General features: G+C 34.2%; 2 protein-coding genes across 3 annotated transcripts; both read left to right on the top strand.

Moving 5' to 3' along the window:
* Positions 1-9,882: 9,882 nt before the first annotated feature.
* Positions 9,883-14,221, top strand: LOC122279358 (translocase of chloroplast 34-like). Of its 2 annotated transcripts, XM_043089977.1 has the most exons (8): positions 9,883-10,116; positions 10,581-10,693; positions 10,811-10,918; positions 11,012-11,136; positions 11,306-11,570; positions 13,333-13,401; positions 13,514-13,675; positions 13,770-14,221. In XM_043089977.1, exons 2-8 carry the CDS (start codon positions 10,598-10,600, stop codon positions 13,848-13,850), a joined length of 906 nt encoding a protein of 301 aa, XP_042945911.1. In that variant the 5' UTR covers positions 9,883-10,116; positions 10,581-10,597; the 3' UTR covers positions 13,851-14,221. The 2 variants fall into 2 exon arrangements, with proteins under 2 accessions (XP_042945911.1, XP_042945912.1); XM_043089978.1 differs by lacking the exon at positions 13,333-13,401.
* A 1,112-nt stretch (positions 14,222-15,333) lies between these two features.
* On the top strand, positions 15,334-20,058 carry LOC122279684 (5'-adenylylsulfate reductase-like 5). The gene is made up of 4 exons (XM_043090460.1): positions 15,334-15,924; positions 17,903-18,084; positions 18,637-18,761; positions 19,347-20,058. Exons 1-4 carry the CDS (start codon positions 15,766-15,768, stop codon positions 19,766-19,768), a joined length of 888 nt encoding a protein of 295 aa, XP_042946394.1. The 5' UTR covers positions 15,334-15,765; the 3' UTR covers positions 19,769-20,058.
* The last annotated feature ends 191 nt before the right edge of the window (positions 20,059-20,249 follow it).

Genomic DNA, 20,249 nt, shown 5'->3' with positions numbered 1-20,249 from the left:
CGACTTCGTTCCATTTAAACAGAATGTCGTTTTATTCACAAGGGGGTCTAAAATGCAGAATCCTTTTGTTTCATTCTCACTTCTTCTTGCATAGGAACTCTCTCTCTCTCCTCTTTGGTTCTCCTTCTCTAACTCCTCTCCTCGTTGCATGCACCTTCGACAGCCACCTTAGGGGAAACTCCATCCGCCTTTCTTTCTTGTAAGGGTTTTAATTGTTTGTTAATTGAATGATTTAGGGTTCGAAAATTATTGAAGTTATTTATGAAATTTTTTGTTTTTGTTGTTGATTTATTGTTTTAATGGGGGAATTTTTATGTTTAGGGTTTTAGTCATGAGATTTGTGGGATTTTGTTTGGGAAAATCTCAAGGTGCCCTTCAAGCAACATCCGTTTGATGTTCGCTCGAGTGTGACTCGAGTGATCTTCACACAGATTATTCACTAGAGTTTTAGTTGGAGTGTGGCTCGAGCGGACATTCAATTTTTGTATTTCTTTTATTTTTAAAACCATAAATACGATTAGACATATATGTTTTTCATTTTCAATGTGTTTCCAATGTGTAGATAATTTTCATAACATGTTAAATGACGGTTATTTGTTAATTATTTCTGATAATTCAAATTATGGATACTACACCATCTCTTCGCAATTCTCCACAAGAAAATGACGTACAATCGTTGGCGGCACCAACAAGTACTTTGGGCCGTAGACCCCCATCTAGAGCATCTATCTCCTACACAAGTAGTCGAGTCCCAATAAATCTAAAAGATATTAATATGATTAATAAGAATGATGAATTGGTAAATGTTGATGCCAATTAACCAGCACGACCTAGTAAAACAAGGTTGTGAACAAGTGAACATTTCACCAAAATTCTCATCTAATCGTGAGAACCTGCAAGCTTGATGCCACTATTGTGGGCAATTATATGGTTGTCATTCGAAAAAGCAAGGCACGTCAGTATTAATATTACATCTTACGGGCTACCATCGATATAAGTTACAAAAAGAGTTGGTGGCAATTGATCAAACAAAACTGAGTTACGAGACTTCTACAACTACTGATGGCACGCAAATTAAGAAGCTTTCAATCTCTCAATAAAATGATCAGATGTTGAGGGATGTTCTTACAAAGATAATCATCACTGATGAGATGCCTTTTACCACGGTTGACAAGACAAGCTTCTGCAAATTTGTGCACACTTTAGAGCCATGATTTTCCTTACCTTCACAATATACAGTGATGCGAGATTGTTCGAAGAGACATGCCAAGGAGAAAACGGTGATGAAGGAAATGTTTGTTGCCATTGACTAGATACTGTCATTTACAACTGATACATGGACCTTTTTATAGAATGTGGGCTACATGTATAGGGCAAGCCCACATGCACTCTGATTGGGGTCGAATTAGGAAATGATTATTACCTCCGACCCCAATTGGAATCGAAAGTTGGAGGTGGGCATTCCAACACCATCAGAGTCGAAGCCCACCCCTACCAATAATTGACATGTGAACATGTGAAGAGTAAATTTTTTTCAAGTACAATTAACATTTCTCATACTATTACTCTTGTTGTCAACGTGAAGTTGGGATGCTCTATGCACATGTGGTCTCTAGTATTTGCCATGCTGTAAGGTTTAGGATTGGAAAAAAAAAAAAATTGCAAAACCGGTTCAAAACCAATTCAGTTTCAATTTGCTTTTTATAACATCAAACCAAATCCGTTCATATATATTATTATATATAAAATATTTTGTATATAATTTTTATATCATATACAATTTCTTCATATTTTATCATATATATTATATGCTAATAATCTAATGATTTTAAAATCTTATCATTCATGCCTAATAATCTAATGACATAAAATTAATATAACATTTGATATAATATATAAATTTTAATTTTAGAACGTAAAATATTAAAATTGATATAATATAAAATTTTAATCTTAAACATAAACATTAATATTAAGTTATTAATATATACCTATTTTTTTTATATATATTATATATATCAAGAATAAATATAATTTCTGGCATAATAAATTATAATATATATTTTTTACAAACATATATTTACACATTTGATCATATATATTTATATAAAAAGGATATAGTCTAACTTATATGGATTGCAGTTAAATTCAAAATATTATCTTTCTCTACTCTAGAAAAAATTTGTGAGATTTTTATTATTAAAATCACATTTGTAAAATAGATAGTTTTGATTTCGATGATCGATTTTTTAATTTTTAACCATAAAAGCGGAATCAAGTAAAGATAGAGAGAAAATGAAGATAATGAAGATAAAGAATTCAAAGATTAATGGCAAGAATCAAATGAGTTCGGCTAGAAAGATTCTGCCCTTAAATGAAAATGAAGCATCATTTTATAGATGAAGGAAGCTTTTTTACAAATAGTGAATCCCATGAATTACGGATGAATAGTGAAAGTGAATAGTAACTTTTTACTATTCAGCTCTTAGAAGCATGTCTTTCGCCGAAAGTAGTTTTGTTTCTTTCGCCGAAAGTGAAATATTCTTTCTGCACCAAAAGCAACCATGTCTTCTTGTGCCGAAAGCAAATTGTAATAACTTAAACCATCTTTCCGCCCCTGAAAAGTTGAGCCTCCAGGGTTGCAAAGATGTGAAATAAGCGGTTATTACTCAATTATCTTTCAATCGAAGGGGATAATCTTTTGAGTCATGACAGAAAATATTGCTGTAAGGATCAGAGTCTATTGATGAAGCCTCTAATTCTTTAGCTGAACATTCACTGTTGGAGTTGTCCTCAATGGATTTCTTCAATAGTTGGAGTAAATCTTTCTTGTTCAATTGGTCAAAAGGAGACTTTTTCTTTGAAGAAGAGGCTGAATCTTATGAATGTATAGAATTCTTCTTTTTGGCTGAAGATGACTTTTTCTTCTGCTTGGATAAAGGAGTCTTTGATTCTGAAACTAAAGCTTGATCACTTAAACATGAGATGGTTGAATATGTAATCAAGGCTTGCTTTGAAACCTGAGAAAGGGAAGGAAACTCCTCTTTGTTCCTCAAATTAGGAACTGCAAGAGGAAAATATGTTGAAACACGAGAAATAATGTCATCTATGTGAGAAAATTTGTCTTACCATTTGACAAAATATTGGCGAACCAAGATATCTTCATTTTTTGTGTATTGTCATCTACAGATCCAAGGAGTCTTGTATTTAGCACAAAAATGGAGTAAGGGCGGGAGTTTGATGTGTCGTCCTTTCATCTTAGGTGCGCTGGAAATAGCATAGTGTTTGATAGCCTTATGAAGACTATCAGGAAATAAATCAGTAATGGGGCCAAAGAAATGCCACTATTTTTGAAACCATAAGGGAAAAGTATGTTTGCACTTCTTGCCGAAGTTGAAAAACCAAGAGTGCTGCATACTGGGGGTTTGAAATAAAGGAAATTTTAACTAGGTCTCAATATAATCATAATAATTAGACTGAGTATCAGTATTCTTAAGTGTTTTGAAAGTAGAAGGGTGGGTTTCCCATTCTTCTTCCATCATAACTGAAATAATGAAACAATTGTGAAAGATGATATTCGAGGGATCAACCTTACAATGAATAAGTTTAATGAAGATGGAACCGGTGTTAACTAAGATTCCAAGGTAAAAGAAGAAGTTTTTGGCTAGATCTTCGGAGATCCCATGAAAACCTCAGGGGAAGTAATCTGAAGCAATTTGGAAATGATGTATGATGTATTTTTACCGATTTTTCAATGTAAAACAGATTTTGAAACCAAGTTTTTTTGAAATATTCTACCTTGTTGGCAGAGGGAAATCTGGGTGCTGCCGAAGCCGAGGGGTTTGCATATGGGTCGTATGGCATGGCTAAGGTGGAAGCAACTAAACTTGGGGGAATGGGTCTAGGAACTTGTCCTAGACTGGTAAATCTGTTGACTACCTCCAATGGGGAGTAAGCCAAAGTAGATACAGATGCCGGAGGCATAAACATTGGATAAACAGATGTGGGTGGTGGTGAAGTAACCGGTAGAATAGGTTTCTTCTTCTTACTCATGTTTTCTGCAAGAATTCACGAGTAAAAAAATCAGGAATATAATTATCAGATCCTTTGATAAATTCAATGTCAAAATAAAAAACACTTTAACTAACTTGTCAGCCTGCAAAAATCTGTTTTGATGCAATGTTTTTAACATCTTGTTCTAAAACAATTTTAGCGGTTTTGCAATCAATGCATAAAAGAAATTGTTGGTTAAGCAAGTCACTTTAAAATTTAGAAATGCATAGTACTACAGATAAAATCTCTTTCTTAATAGTACTATAATTACGCTGTGCATGATTCCAAGTTCCGGAATGGAAGCGAACAATCTGTTCAAAGGAACCAGGTGAAACAACTTGTTTCAAGATGCTGTCATAGCCTACGTCTGAAGCGTCAGTTTCAACAATCTTGAAACTGTTTGAAGTAGGAATCCCAAAACACGGAAGAGTTTTGACATGTGTTTTGATTTTTTTAACAATATTAGTGTGAACATCAGTCAACGGAGAAGGATTGGAACGCAATCCGCAAAGAGAGGGCGACATTGTTTTCTCATATCCTTGTAGAAATCTGAAATATAATTTAAAAAATCAAGAAATCTTTGAAGCTGATTTTTGTCAAAGATGACATTAGGAAATTTGTCAGCAAATCCAATAGCTCATTGGATGGGCCTGATTTTGCCTTCAAAGATGTCATAACCAAGGAATCTGATCTTGATTTGAAATAATTTAATCTTTTTTGCAGAAACAATAAGTCCATTTCTTTTAATGATCTCAACAAACATTTAAAGATGTTTCCAGTGTTCATCAATAGATTTGGAGAATACAAAAACATCATCTATGTAGACGATGGTGAAATAAGTGAATGATAAAAAGATATCATCCATGATATTTTGAAATTCACTAGGAGCGTTCTTCAACTCAAATGGCATGATGTTTCACTCATAATGACCAAAAGGGGTGGTGAAAGCAGTTTTGTACCTGTCTGATTCCCTAATTTGGATATGCCAAAATCCGAACTTAAGGTCAAACTTGGAGAAAATAACTGCATCACTTAACCTATGAACCAAGTCATTCTTGTTATGGATGGGATACCGAATCCACTCTAACACCTTGTTCAATGGTTTGTAATTAATGACTAAACGGTGTGTACCTTGCTCAATCTCAGCATTTTTCTGAACATAAAAAACAGCACACGATCAGGGTGACTTACTATGCTTGATGATATTCTTAGCAAGAAGATCTTGGATCTCATTTTTGCAAAACTCCAAAGTTTCTCTATTCATTTGAATATGTCTTGCTTTGGTTGGAATTAAATCTTCAGAAAAATCTTTAACATAAAGTAAAGAAACAACATGTTTCTTCCTATGCCAAAAAGCATTAGGAAGTTCGGAGCAGACCTCAGAAATTAAAGTTTTTTGAAAATCTTCAATTTTTTATCTAAGTAAGAAATCATGTAAATTATCAGAAATACGTTTGAACTTGATTTCTTGTTTAAGAAAATCTAAATGTTTTCTTTTTGCAAAAAGCAAAAACACAGATCTTCTAGCAATATCACGTTCAAACTTAGAAGCAAACTTAAACTTAACTTTCTGTTCAAAGGGGTCAGTTGTGATCCCATCGGCTTCAAAAAGAAATGGGTAAATCATGTTAAGAAAAGGCATACCAAGAATAACATCATGGGTTAAATTCTTAACAAGGACAGAAGGAATCTTAAAACAAATATTGTCCTGGCAGACATGAGCTGTGTTCGACTCATAACGAATCTTTATCTTAGATCCATTTGCCGAGAATAAATTCTCTTCAGACTTTTCGAAATAGGAGGTAGGAACTAAGCCTTCTCGGATACAATTAAGATCCACTCCTGAATCGATTAAAGCAATAGCAGAGAATTTGTATTCATGATTAACTATGATCTCTACCAAACAAAACAATTTCTGTGGAACAGAACGGTGAAGTAAGCAAATATCCTTAGTTGGACTAGAGGGTTCAGTATGGTCTGACTGGTTTGATTCTTCACCAGAAGGACTATTATGATCAAATTCTTTGTCAAGTTTTAAACATGCTAAATCTTGTTTAAAAGAAACATTCTCATATTTGAGAGTCTTGATCTCTTCTCTGAGTTCAGTAATCTCTTTTTTAACAAGAGATACTTCATGCTATAAATCCTTTAATGAAATCTCTTTGAGTTTTTGTTTTTGAAAACGCCCCAAAGTTTCTTCAAACGAAATCTTCCCTTTAGAAGACGATGGCTCTTTACGAGTCATTGTCTCTTTGAGCTTCTTGAGATATTTCTCTTTTAACTCAGGGTCTTGAATCTGTGAGATAATAGAGAGAAGCATGTTTTCATGTTCTTGCTCTTTACTCAAAACAGGTTCTTGTTTTCTTTCACAATCTAAAACATTAATTGTTTTGACTTTAGAAATACAACAAGAATCATTGCAACCAAGTTTAATATTTGGTGAGTTAGAATGATCAGAGTCCGAGTGGTAATCTGAGCCACTAGAACTAAATTCATTCTCATCCGAAGATGTAGGAGATTTATGTTTGAGTAAACGAAATAGATGTTCTTGATCAACGACATTGATGTTTAACTCATTAAGATATTTCTTAAAACCTTGTGACTTTTTTGTACACTTATTCGCATAGTGTCCATGTTGGCCACAATTAAAACATGTTCCCTTTGCAGGGTTTTGAGAAACCTTTTTCTTATGAAATGGTTTCTTTCTTGAAACCGGTTTTGAAACAGGTTTTTTGTAAAACTCATCATGGGATCTGTTAAAGTTTCTGCGAGGTTTTGAAAACTTTTGAAAACTCTTTTTATGCTGCACAGATGAAGCAATAGGAGGAAGGCCAAATTGTTCACAAAAGTTTCCCATTTCTTATTTGGCTTTCTTTCTATCCTTCATCTGTTGGGCAATCATCCTTTGATCATTGCACATACTAATACCTAGTTTCTGAATAATACTTACGATGTCATCATAAGTATAATTATCATAATTCAGATAACCCGAGATATCAGTAAGTGAATCCTTTACCTTAATAGCAAACAAACGAGGCAATCCATCAATGAACTTCTCTTTCTAGTAAAGTTTTTGGGAATCATTTCTAAGCATAACACGGGACATAAAAACATCTTTATACCAACGATAATCAGACATTTTATTGCATCGTAAATTATTTAAATAATCAGAAATTCTATTGGTGATGTTGGAAGGAGTTCCAACAAAATGTTTAACAATGGTATAAATCAGGGTATTGACACCATCAGGGGACCCATGGGTTCTTTCCCTTCGGTTCCCTTCAGCATCCAAAATGAGTAAACCTTCTTCATCCCTCTTGATGGCTGAACGAATAGTTTCCCTTACTTCTCCAGTGAGATATTTATCCCACTAAGCATGAAGCATCCCTGAAAAGATACGGAAGAGTTTTGACATTTGTCTTGATTTGTTTAACAATATTAGTGTGAACATCAGTCCACGGAGAAGGATTGGAACGCAATCTCGCAAAGAGAGGGCGACATTGTTTTCTTATATCCTTGTAGAAATTTGAAATATAATTCAAAGAACAAGAAATTTTTGAAGCTGATTTTTGTCAAAGATGACATAAGGAAATTTGTCAGCAAATTCAATAGTTCGTTGGATGGGCCTGATTTTGCATTCAAAGATGTCATAATTAAGGAACTTGATCTTGGTTTGAAATAATTTAATATTTTTTTGCAGAAAAAACAAGTCCATTTCTTTTAATGATCTCAAGAAACGTTTGAAGACGTTTCCAGTGTTCATCAATAGATTTGAAAAATACAAGAACATCATCTATGTAGACGATGGTGAAATAAGTGAATGATAGAAATATATCATTCATAATATTTTGAAATTCACTAGAAGCGTTCTTCAGTCCAAATGGCATGACGTTCCACTCATAGTGACCAAAATGGGTGGTGAAAGCAGTTTTGTACCTGTCTGATTCCCTAATTTGGATATGCCAAAATCTGGACTTAAGGTCAAATTTGGAAAAAATAACTGTATTACTTAACCTATGAACCAAGTCATTCTTGTTAGGGATGGGATACCGAATCCACTCTAACATCTTGTTCAATGGTTTGTAATTAATGACTAAACAGGATGTACCTCGCTCAATCTCAGCATTTTTCTGAACATAAAAAGTAGCACACGACCAGGGTGACTTACTATACCTGATGATATTCTTAGCAAGAAGATCCTGGATCTCATTTTTGTAAAACTCCAAAGTTTTCTCTATTCATTTGAATAGGTCTTGCTTTGGTTAGAATTAAATTTTTAGAAAAATCTTTAATATAAGGTAAAAAAACAAAATGTTTCTTCCTATGCTAGAAAGCATTAGAAAGTTCCCAGTAGACTTCAAAAATTAAAGTTTTTTTAAAATCTTCAATTTTTGATCTAAGCAAGGAATCATGCAAATTATCATAAACACGTTTGAACTTGATTTCTTATTTAAGAAAATATAAATGTTTTCTTTTTGCAGAAAGCAAAAACACAGATCTTCTAGTGGTATCACGTTCAAACTTAGAGGCAAATTTAAACTTAACTTTCTGTCCAAAGGGATCAGTTGTGATCCCATCGGCTTCAGAAAGAAATGGGTAAATTATGTTAAGAAAATGCATACCAAGAATAACATCATGAGTTAAATTCTTAACAAGTATAGAAAAAATCTTAAAACAAACATTGTCTTGACAGACATGAGCTGTGTTCAACTCATAACGAATCTTCATCTTAGGATTCATACTTCAAACAGCTTCAAGATTGTTGAAACTGACGTCTTAGACGTAGGCTATGGCAACATCCTGAAATAAGTTGTTTCGCCTAGTTTCTCTGAACAGATTGTTTGCTTCCATTCTAGAATTTGGAATCATGCATAGCGTAATTATAGTATTATTAAGAAAGTTAATATATATAGATTTAATTTTAAAAAATAAAAATTGTATGTATAATTATTTTTATATATTTTTTTGTACACTTTATAAATGTGGTTGTTTGAATATTAAAAGAAATTTGATATAATCATTCGTATGAGTAAAATATATAAAAAATATGTAAAAGTTACTCTTCTAAGAGCATTCCCATCCGATTCTCCAAAGCACTAAAATCCCCATTATTACATACAATTATTTTTATATATTTTTTTGTACACTTTATAAATGTGGTTGTTTGAATATTAAAAGAAATTTGATATAATCATTCGTATGAGTAAAATATATAAAAAATATGTAAAAGTTACTCTTCTAAGAGCATTCCCATCCGATTCCCCAAAGCACTAAAATCCCCATTATTTGGGGTTTATTTTAGGGTTTTGATTAAAATACCCCCCACATCCGGATCCCTATTTTAGGAAAAAGGTTTAGGGAATAAACAGTAAGTCCCCATATTTGGGGACTCACTATTCAGTCCCTAAATCATTTTTATCAATATTTTATTCTAATATATAAAATAAATAATTTTTCAATCATCTACACTTTCTCTCATACTCATATTTATTATAGTTTTAAAAAATAATTTAATTAATTAAGAAAATATAAAAAAATTAATTTTAAAAATATTATCATATTCACAAAAAAATAATTTAAATTTTTGTTTAAAATATTCACTAGAGTAATTGTTCAAAAAATAAGAAAAAATATTGAGTAGTTAAATTTGTAAATAGAAGTGAAAGAAAAAAGTAATAAAAAAGAATAGAAAAATATTATTTAATAGAATAGAGATAGGGATGGGGAATGAGATGTAGGAGGTTTTTGAAAGATGAATAAAATTTAGAGAAAAATTTGAGGAAATGTAATTTTGAGTTAAATTTTAGGGATGAGGTTGAAGAATGGGACGAGGATGCTTTAAAATATGTTTAAAATTGAACCGAATCCGACGCCACCCCTGCTAAGGTTTTTAGACCAGGCGTCTCTGCCAAAATCGAGGGGGGAGTGGGATGAAGGGGATAAGGCCGCTACATTGAAGGATTGGAAAACCCGCCGATACAGTATTTAGTCTGGAGACTGGAAAGAGAGATCCGATCAAAGGATTAAAATCATTTATTGTACAAAAGTCTCTGCTTTTCCCAGGTAACCCGAATCTTCATTCTCGTCTCAATTTGGGTACTCCCTGTGTTGATGGATTAGAAACGCCCACCCCCCCCCCCCCCCCCCCCCCCAAAAAAAAATATAGTATTTAGGTATTTTCCTTGGGTACCAAAACCCCAGCTTTCTCATTATTTTTTCAAAGTAATACACGCAGAAACCGAATTATGGTCTTTGCGTTATGTAAAGAAATTGTCAACTTGTTCTCTGATAAGGTTCTATTGTTATGCTGTGGTTACTTTAGAGATATGGAGCGCGGCTATTGTGTATAACAGAAAATACTGTTTCTTTATTTATTTTATATTGGATGAGGAGTTGGTTATCTGAACGGGCTTGTGATAATTTCTTTATAGAGTTTAATTTCAGTTTTTTTTTTTTTTTTTTTTTGCTTGTTTTGTGAACTACTTGATATTTTTTTAATTTATTTTTATTCATTTTGCTTGGAGTAGTATAAAAACATCTATCTATGGCGTCCCTAATACGTGAATGGGTAGGGATCAACACGTTCGCTTCAGCGACACAGACTAAATTGCTTGAATTGCTGGGGAAACTTAAGCAGGAGGTTCTTTTTCTCATAATAATATTCCCGTTATTTATAAATGTGCTTGCTTAAAGGCGTATAATTTACTGTGTCCGCGGTGTTTTTGTCTTTTGATTTTTTGTTAATATGTTGGAGTAGAGTGTGAACACATTGACAATACTAGTAATGGGGAAAGGTGGTGTTGGGAAGTCATCAACTGTTAACTCGATTATAGGGGAAAGAGCAGTGTCTGTTAATCCCTTTCAGGTATATGCTGCATTCTGCTTTTTGGGTTATTTGCATGTCATCCGTGCTGTGTATTTCATATTTATATATATGGTTTTATGTTGTTTCTCGTAGTCTGAAGCAACAAGGCCATTTATGGTGTCACGTGCAAGTGCTGGGTTTACTTTGAACATTATTGACACTCCGGGGCTAATTGAAGGAGATTTCATCAATGACCGGACACTTGAGATTCTAAAACGGTATGCTCTTGCTTGACATAGTAGGAGTTTTACAATTTCCTCGTGTAGTATTTTCTGGCATGCATGAGGAACTGGCACCAATCTTTTTAATGAATCCAACTTCTTCTTCTTCTTCTTTTTTTTTTTTTTTTCCTGTTCAATGGGCTGGGTGTGCAACTTGTGTGAACAGTTTCCTTCTGAACAAGACCATCGATGTTCTACTCTATGTGGACCGTTTGGATGCTTATAGGGTCGACAACTTGGATAGGCAGGTAGTTAAGGCCATAACAGAGTGTTTTGGTAAAGGAATATGGAATAGGGCTTTGGTTGTTCTCACACACGCGCAGTTCTCACCACCTGATGGATTTTCTTACGAGGATTTTTGCTCCAAAAGGTCAGGGGCTCTTCTAAAAGTTGTTCGTCTTGGTGCGGGGTTAGAAAAGCACGATAAGCAGGTTCATTTAGAAAGAAATTATCCTGATTCTTCTTCTGGAACCTTATCTTCATGACTTGTGTTTTTGTTTTTCCTGCTGCTACATTGTCATTAGTATTTCATATGGAGTACCTGACTGCTTAACTTGAGACATTTTACATGAACTTGTGTATTGTCCAATTCTATTCTGAAGGATGCATGAGATGCATGAAAGGTGATTATCTAAATGATAATCTATTAGCTTTCTCTTTTACTTGCAAAGTTATTTTAAGATGCTGTATATGTGTACTGCAAGGGTTTTTGTGTTTGTTTGAAAATTTGTTTATCTTCAAAATTTTAAAGGCTAAAATAATCCATAAATGGATAAACTTCTATGATACTTTGTTGAAATAAGTGTGCTCTGCCAGACAGTTTACATAGATACATCGCTTTGCCCCAGGTAAAAGGACTACAGTTGTGCCATTTGGCTGTTTGCTTATGTCCAGTTCTTAAGATCTGACGAAATTAGATTACTTTGATAGATGCTTACTGGTACTGCTACCTGTCTATGAGAAAATTATAGTTCCTGGGTTTTGTTTGCATCAGGTGATGTGGCTGTGGCTAGGAAGGTGATGGGAGGGATACTTGGTAAGACATTGTGGTGGAGAGGTTTGGAAGGCTAGTTGTTCACTAATGCATAGTGTGATGCATAAGTGATTTGTCCATGTGAAAATTCAAGTGTCACTTTTGAGATCTCTCTTTGGTTGGATGGTTGCTACTAGTTGCTTCTTCTCTAATATGCAAGAGTTTTTAGTTACCTTAGGAAAATTATTAGGTATTCTGGTAGTATGGATGATGTGATATTTCCATCCAATTACAGGATGCCAATGCCATTTTAAAATTACTCACAAGAGGCAGGTTTGGTTTGTGGAATGGGCTCTGAAATAGAATCGCTATTCCACACTTAGTTTGGTTATGCCTTAGGTGTGGAATTTCCCTTCCTTCATAAAATAAGAGGAATAGCTGTTCCTTGGGGCAAGAGTGTAATTTTTTTACGTCCTTATTTCTTCAAATTTGAATCCTTTTTTTTTGTTTTTTAAAAATTAAAAAACTTCAAGGTTGAAACCCAAAGCCACCATGGTGGCCATTGTGAGGTGCCTTGAATGGGATTCCCATGTCTATTATTTTTTATTTCTTGGGTTGAAAAAAAGTTTTGAGTGGATTTTTTTAGGGAAAAAAAATTGGAATGGGAATTTCATAAATTTTAATCTAATTCCAAGCAAGATATCACGTGTTGTCACCAAACAAAAGAATAGAAATACCTATTCTATTCCTAAAGGAATGAGAGTACGGATTTCACATACCAAATTTATCCTACATGCATTTATTTATTTATTAAAAAAATTAGTACCCTAAATGCGTACAAGAGTACACCCTCTTAATATTCCTTACAAAATTAGTACCCTAATTGATAAATATGCCACATTTTACATGGTGGGATGAAAGTGGGATGATAATATAGTGTATAGAATTTTCCTACAAAAAATGACATTGATAGTGAGATTTCTATTTTTTTCCCTGCTAATCAACTTTGATGGTGAATTTCCATGTCCTAAGATATGCTTTAGTGCTCGATGTAGCATTTCGTAGTGTACAGAGTTCCAACTTGGGTACACCTTATAGTATCTTTATGTTGCAGCTCAGCACGGTGAAAAATTCTCTGTTTGGAAAGAAATTTACTTATGGTTTTCAGCTTCGATTTATTTCATAAAATTCATTTGTCTATTTTCCCTTTCTCTCTATAGGAGTTTGCTATCCCTGTTGTCTTGGTTGAGAACAGTGAAAAGTATAATAAGAATGAAAATGATAAAAAGGTTAGCCTATTTACTGATGCTACTTGTTTGTTTTCCTAATCTCTCATTGCATTTGTCATGGATGCTTTCTCTTGTATGAGAGATCGTGAAGATGGTTGTGCTTTGGTGACAGGTTCTCCCAGATGGAACTGCGGGGATTCCTCATTTAGTCAAAACAATCACAGACGTTGTGTTGAATGGAAGCAAGTCTATTTTGGTTGACAAGAAGCTGATTGAAGGGTCAAACCCCAATGAGAGATGGAAGTTCTTTATTCCGCTTATTTTTGCTTTCCAAGTATGCTTCTGAACTTTGGATGCTTAATGTGTTTTCTCTCGTGAGAGGGATGGATAATTCTCATTAAAAAGTTTGAATATTTTCTTGTTGACAGTATTTCTTTGTGGTGAAATCAATGAAGCGCGCAATCAAGAATGATATTGCAAAGGAGGGTCGAGCGTCATGGTACAAGTAGGATTAGGGGTGTGACCAATCTCGGCTATCATGAAATTGGAGTTTTGTTAAATATGAAGCATTAGTATTCCTGGCGCTGATGGCGTCTCTATGATTCTGCACACTCTGCAGTAGTAGAAATCTGAGGCAATGAGATTCATTCGCGTTTTGAGAGAATGTTAGTTTTATTTTTTATTTTTTAATACTCAGATAAATGATTCCGTTTGATTTTTTTTAGTTTATGCTGCGTATGTAGTGTTTATTTTTTAATAAGTCCACTTTAAGAGGCACTTCATCGCCTAGTTTTATCTTTTAGACTGCGTTTGGATGTTGAGTTAAGTTGAATTGAAGTGAGCTCTTTATGAATAATAGTGAGTTAAGTTGGTGGAGTAAGTTATATGGAGTTTATATAAGATGGGTTTAGAAATATTTATGAGAATATTTAATGGGAAGAGGGAATTTCCTACTTCCAAGTAGTAATTCTTAATTATCCTTTGCTTGCTATTCATCCCCTTGATGATGAAATCTTCAGTCGAGGCTTAAAGGCTTTGGAGCCGTAAGTAGGGTTTGGAAAGGCAAATTGTATTGTTTATTAGTATAAGATCTCTTTTGAGTTGAATAATTTCTTTGTCCAAATATGACAAATAAACTTTCTACTTCCAATGGGCATTTGCGAGACAAATGAATAAAAAATGAAATTTTAGTATATACACTATTTAGAAATGAGTAATGATAATTACACAATACATTTTATAATATATTATACAATATGTGTTTAAAATGAAGATATTTTTATAAGGTATTTTACTAAAAAGAAAAATCATAATTTTAAAACATAATTGTATAAAGTATTGTAAAAAGTGATGTGTTTATCATTTTTCATTTTGAAATGAGAATTGTTACAAATACAAAAAGATTATGTAAAAATAAACTCAAAAACTAACCTGATTTTAAGAAATCCGTTGGATTTAATTTATAATAAAAATAATTTTATAATTTAACGTACCATAACAAGCCATATTAGTTTATAAATTTATTTATGTCTTTAGAAATTTCTTTGCACCATCTCTTGTAACATGCTTGTGACATTGTAAATATTATGTTTTAATTTGTTTCAGATCAATATTATTTCTTAGACCTAGTTTACATAGCAAAATTCTCCAAAATTATCCAATCTCATATAATCTTATCTTGTTGTAATATCTAAATACAATAAATATAAGTACTTTTTAATTTTAAATCTTTAATTTTTTATATAATCATTACATAATTATTACAACATTTTAAACTTTTAAATAAAATATAAAAAACAATTCAATTTTTTCAAATCATAAAATAAAAATAATATTAAAAAAATAATATTATAATAATATTATAATTTTATAACATTTTTTTTTTGTCAAAATTTTCTCCTCCATGTTTTAAAATTTCATAAAACATATAAATTTAAATATTTTATTATTATTTACACCTCAATACTATATACAAAATATACAAGTTCTTCATCTCTAACTGTCAAAACAAGCCTTATTATCACCATCACCATATACACACACACACACACAAAGACGCGAAGACGAAGAAGGGGGCTTTCAAGAGCTGCAAAAAAAGTGGAATCGGTGAGGCTCTCAGGTCAGATCAGATAACGCCAATCAGTCAATCACCAGCGCACTCCCTCCAAAGTACCGACCCCAATTACCATACCATAACCCATAGCACAGAGAGTCGAGAAAAGAAAACAAACGGAGAACACAGAAAGTTAGAAACAAAGGGATAACAGCAAAGCTAAGATAGGGAGAGAGTCGAGACAGGAAAAACCCCCATCCTTTCCCTCCCTTTTTATCGCTTGTGTTCGTTCTCAATACCCCCAGAATCTTCCTCTCCCCGTTTTGCCCCCACCGTTCTTGTTGATTCTCTCTTCATACCCTTTTCTTCCTATGGCTGTTGCTTCCCTTCTCTTCCTCTACATCAATCTCTTCGCTTGGTTGCGATTGGCGTCTTCGTCCTCGGCGTTGTGCCCTAAGGAATCGAATTTGTTTCTCTACGGTCTTCAATCTCAATGCCCTCTTTCGATCTCCCCCAACCCACCTCTCCAGGTACGCGCTCTCATTTCCGTTCTTTTTTATTTTTACACTTCCGCTCTGATTTTCTAAGTGTTTTTATTTTTATTTATTTTTATTTTTCTATTATTAAAAATATTTGTTTGGTTATTATGATAACCTTTTATGGTTGTATATTTGTATACTCCTGCATGCTGTATTTGATTTGTTGATTTGAGGGTTATGAGAATTTGTGCTTGATCTTGGGTGATTTTTGTTTCTAGTTCTTGTTTTTTTAATGCAAAGCGTCGTTGGTATTTTCTTGTTGAGAGTATTGGGTTTTGATTTTGTGTAGTCGACATTGCGCTGCAAAATTTTGTTGAGAATTGGAATCTGTTTTCGATTATGGTTCACTTTTTAATGCTTCTCTCTCTCTCTCTCTCTCTCTCTCTTGAATGTTAGGAGGCTTCTAAACTGGTATGATAAAATTTTTGGAACTTCCCTAGTTTTGATTTATAACCTAATTTTCGGAAAGGAAGAGGTGAATTCAGTCTTGGGTTGTTACTAAATGCTTGTCTATGTGGACCCTTTTTCTTGTACTTTTTCTATATTTTTTATTATTATAATTTTCTCTGGTTGCCATTTAAATTAGACTCTTCAAAGCTCTCTCAGGAAGTATGGCTTTGAATATATTCGTATTCTGGAAGGTTTGAATTTAGTTCTTGTGGAGGAGCAAAACGATGAATATGGGTGGGCAGAAGTGTATACTTGACATGGCCTTTGGCTACCTAGCATCAAGGTTTTGCCCGTAAAGAGTTTGGGAGGATTTTTTTTTAATTTTTTTAATTTTTTATATATATTCAATTCAAGTTGCAAGGGTTTGGTGATTACAATTTACATCAGGGTGTTTGCTGCCTGGAAAAGTCTTTGATGAACAGTCTGGCGTTCAGTCTAGGCTTGCTAGCACCCATGATGGGTGAAAAACACACGACGTAGTAAAACAATATGCAAAATGCGCATACTTTTAGCCCTCACCATTGCAGCTTGACGTGTGGGTGTAGGTTAAATTTCAGAAGACGTGACTTATCAAAAAAATTTCAGAAGACATGACATTGCTTTGAGGCTTGGTTGATAATTGGGGTTGGTAATTAGTTTCAGGTCAAGAACTTTTTTGGAGTTTGTCTGTCACGGATTTCTCCTTTAAAAAAAAATAGTTTTCTATGTTTTATTATGATTTTAATGTATTAGTCAATTTAGAATTTTAGTAGGTAGGACAAAAGGGGAAAGAAATTCTTAGTAGGCTGGGTCAAGAGAGTCTATATGTGTGCTCAATGTATCTAAAGAATTCAGAGATTTGAATAATTGAATATCAAGTGCTTTGATTATTGAGGCATGTTGGTCTTTGTGTGTTTTTTCTCAAGGTACCCAAATTAGTGTGATGCTACAATTTACATCATTATTCACATGGCCACTAAACAGGATTTTCTTTTTTCTTCACAATTCATAATTCACAATTTACAACCCTGAACCATATCCTATTCCTTCCACACTTGAAACCTTAAACCTTTGCAGTATTCCCTAGCCTTTTAGCCACTGAATAATCTGTCAAAATGGTCTTTAGAGCATATTTGGTCGGGAGGAAAGCGGAAGGATGGACGAGGGTGGAAGGAAAATGGAAAAAAGATTTCCATGTTGTCGTATTTAGTAGGGTAGAGAAATTGAAAGGAGAAGGGGATGGATGTTTATACCATGGTTTTCGTTCCTCTTTAATTTTCTTTAGTGATAGATCTCAACCATTTGTGTTTCATGAATGTTAGGCACACTTTCCATTGTTTAATTTCTTGTTCGTAGTATTGATATCTAAGTTTTTCCTGCTGTTATGGAGAAAATTAATGAGGGAATGTACAAATATTCTAGAATTGTATAGCCTGATTGCTCGTACTTACATAATTACCAATGAGACATGTTACTATAGATTTGTTTCTGTAAAGGATTGCATTTTGACGTTTCTTTATTTTTATTTTGTTATCTCTAGGTGGATGGAGACTTCCTTGATAGAGCTCTGGCTTCCAAAGGGAGGAATGAATATACTTCTGTACTCTTTTATGCTTCTTGGTGCCCATTCTCTTGCAGTGCACTTCCTACTTATAAAACCCTCAGTTCCATGTTTCCGCAGATAGAACATTTGACAGTTGAGAAATCTTCAGCCATGCCGAGGTGTGACGCTACTTACTTGAACTGTGTTTTTAATGTTTTCATTTTGGGTGGAGAATATATTCACCCATGATCAGTTGTTGCATGGGCTGGTTGAAAAATGCCAGAGCTACCATAACGTGATTGCCCAGGGATTGGCAATGTATATGAGTGACGGCATGATTGTTGAGTTATATTATAATATTTTTTAGCCTTGCGAATCATGATCGTCGATCTTCTTGGAATCATTTCCAGAAACCCCCCCCCCCCTCCCCTCCCTCTCTCTCTCTTCCTAATTTGAGTGTAATGGTGTCTCTATTAATTTGCTGTGGCATTTGATCTTCTAACCATGTCTGAGTTGATTCTATATTTTTGGGTAAGTGGTGCAAGATTATTTAGAAGATAAACTATCAATTTGCTTCTCGTATTTTTATCTATAAAAAAATTGTCTTGACATGCAAGTTCTATTGTATGCAATTGACCTTCTTAATGTAACCTGGATGATGCCAATGGAAATACGAGTTTGACTTAGAAAGCTGGATGCTATTTGTCTGAGTTTGGCATGTTGTATTGCAGCATATTCTCAAGATTTGGAATCCATAGCTGGCCATCCATATTAATGGTGAACAAGACATCAAGGGTGCGATATCGTGGGCCCAAAAATCTCTCATCACTTGTTCAATTTTATAAGAAGACTACAGGTAAGGTTATCCTGAGCAAACAAATAGATACATAATTTTGTGTGTACATACATATATGCAGGGTTGAGTTCAGGTTATATCAATATTTACTCTTCGCAGTGTCTTTTGTTTTTTGGTAAGTTACTTTTTATAATGTTACACTAGTTAATAACCTTCCACTAAATTTATATTTGTTGGGTTCGCTGTTGGATCATCTGATCATCCTCTATATGCTCTTATTGTGCATGCTAAATTCCACATCAATTAGTCACCATTTTCTCCGATCCAAGTAATTTTTTACCATATTTTAAAATGATGCATTCGACTAGATTAGGCTGATCCAGTTGCTACTTTTGACTATGCTTGCCCTAATCTAAAATGGTTCTCCTGGGTCATGGATAATGTGTTCAAATCCCCTCACCCCCCGCGCGCGCACAGTGTGTTTCTACTGTTTTTTTTTTTTTTAAAGGAAAATAAGAACTCAATCCTGGATCTGCGACTGCAACTCATTGGTTAAAGGAGGAGCAAAGAAACTGATTAATGTGCATTTCTTGTGATTTGACGTGTCTAAGATCAACTACATGATGCAACTCTCTGTTATGTCAGGCCTTGAACCAGTTCAAGGTTTTGCTGAGGATCAACCAATCTGCTTGGAGAGTGGAGAAACATCCAATTTCCTGTCATCAAGTAGTGAGTGGTTGAAAGAGATCTCAAAGAGGGAACCGTACTTGGTCTTCTCTATATCGTTCCTCTGTTTGAAGCTACTTGTATACATGTTCCCAGCAGTCTTATCCCGTCTTGAAGCATTTTGGGTCACATATATTCCCCATTTCAACCTGGAAATATTTGGTGAAACAAGCCAAATAATGGGACGTATCCTTCACATGATTGATGTACGGAGGGTTTGGACCAAGCTGAGGCTATGCAAGACCAATAACTTCCACGAAGGTGCAAAGAATGCTCGAGTTTGGGCTTCTTCCTTGGCCTCTGTCGCTTTGGGTGAATCATCAGCTAGATCGTCGACTTAAGGTGGAACTTTACGGTCATGTTTTAGAGAAATTGGGTGTAGAAAAGACCTCATCGTTTAAAATGATAGACTATGAACTGCTCTGATGCTCAGGTGGTTGCAGGCGGGTCTCCCTCTCCCTCCCTCCCCCGCTTTCTTCTAAAAAAAATATGATTCTTAAGTGATGTAGCTGAAGCTGTTGTCCTTGTTTGAGTCTGGTTTTTTTGTTTTGGAGGAAGCAAACGACCATGTATATTTGAGAACAGCTTTCTTCGTGTAAATTGTCTGCTTTACAGATCAGTTGAATGTAAACACCACCCCCCCCCCCCCCCCCCCTTCTCTCTCTCTCTCTCTCTCTCTCTCACGAATGATAAATTGGGGCAGTATGAGTTTCAGTGCAACTGCTGATCAATGGTGGGTTTGCCTGATGGTTTAGGTCAATTTGGTTTGACAAAATTACTCCATTATTTTAAAAGCAAGCTTTCCGTTTTAACATTTTGAAA

This window comes from Carya illinoinensis, chromosome 10 (genome assembly GCF_018687715.1).
Source record: "Carya illinoinensis cultivar Pawnee chromosome 10, C.illinoinensisPawnee_v1, whole genome shotgun sequence".
In the NCBI taxonomy this organism is placed as follows: Eukaryota; Viridiplantae; Streptophyta; class Magnoliopsida; order Fagales; family Juglandaceae; genus Carya; species Carya illinoinensis.
The sequence above is the reverse complement of the archived record's forward strand: the minus strand, read 5'-3'. Positions and strand labels throughout refer to the sequence as shown.

Excerpts from the sequence above, each read along its gene's own strand:
- LOC122279358 (XM_043089977.1), top strand. The coding sequence starts at position 10,598 with ATGGCGTCCCTAATACGTGAATGGGTAGGGATCAACACGTTCGCTTCA. Across the intron at positions 10,694-10,810 it reads TGGGGAAACTTAAGCAGGAG|AGTGTGAACACATTGACAAT; the intron begins GTTCTTTTTCTC and ends ATGTTGGAGTAG. Across the intron at positions 10,919-11,011 it reads TGTCTGTTAATCCCTTTCAG|TCTGAAGCAACAAGGCCATT; the intron begins GTATATGCTGCA and ends TGTTTCTCGTAG.
- LOC122279684 (XM_043090460.1), top strand. The coding sequence starts at position 15,766 with ATGGCTGTTGCTTCCCTTCTCTTCCTCTACATCAATCTCTTCGCTTGG. Across the intron at positions 15,925-17,902 it reads CCCCCAACCCACCTCTCCAG|GTGGATGGAGACTTCCTTGA; the intron begins GTACGCGCTCTC and ends TGTTATCTCTAG. Across the intron at positions 18,762-19,346 it reads ATTTTATAAGAAGACTACAG|GCCTTGAACCAGTTCAAGGT; the intron begins GTAAGGTTATCC and ends CTGTTATGTCAG.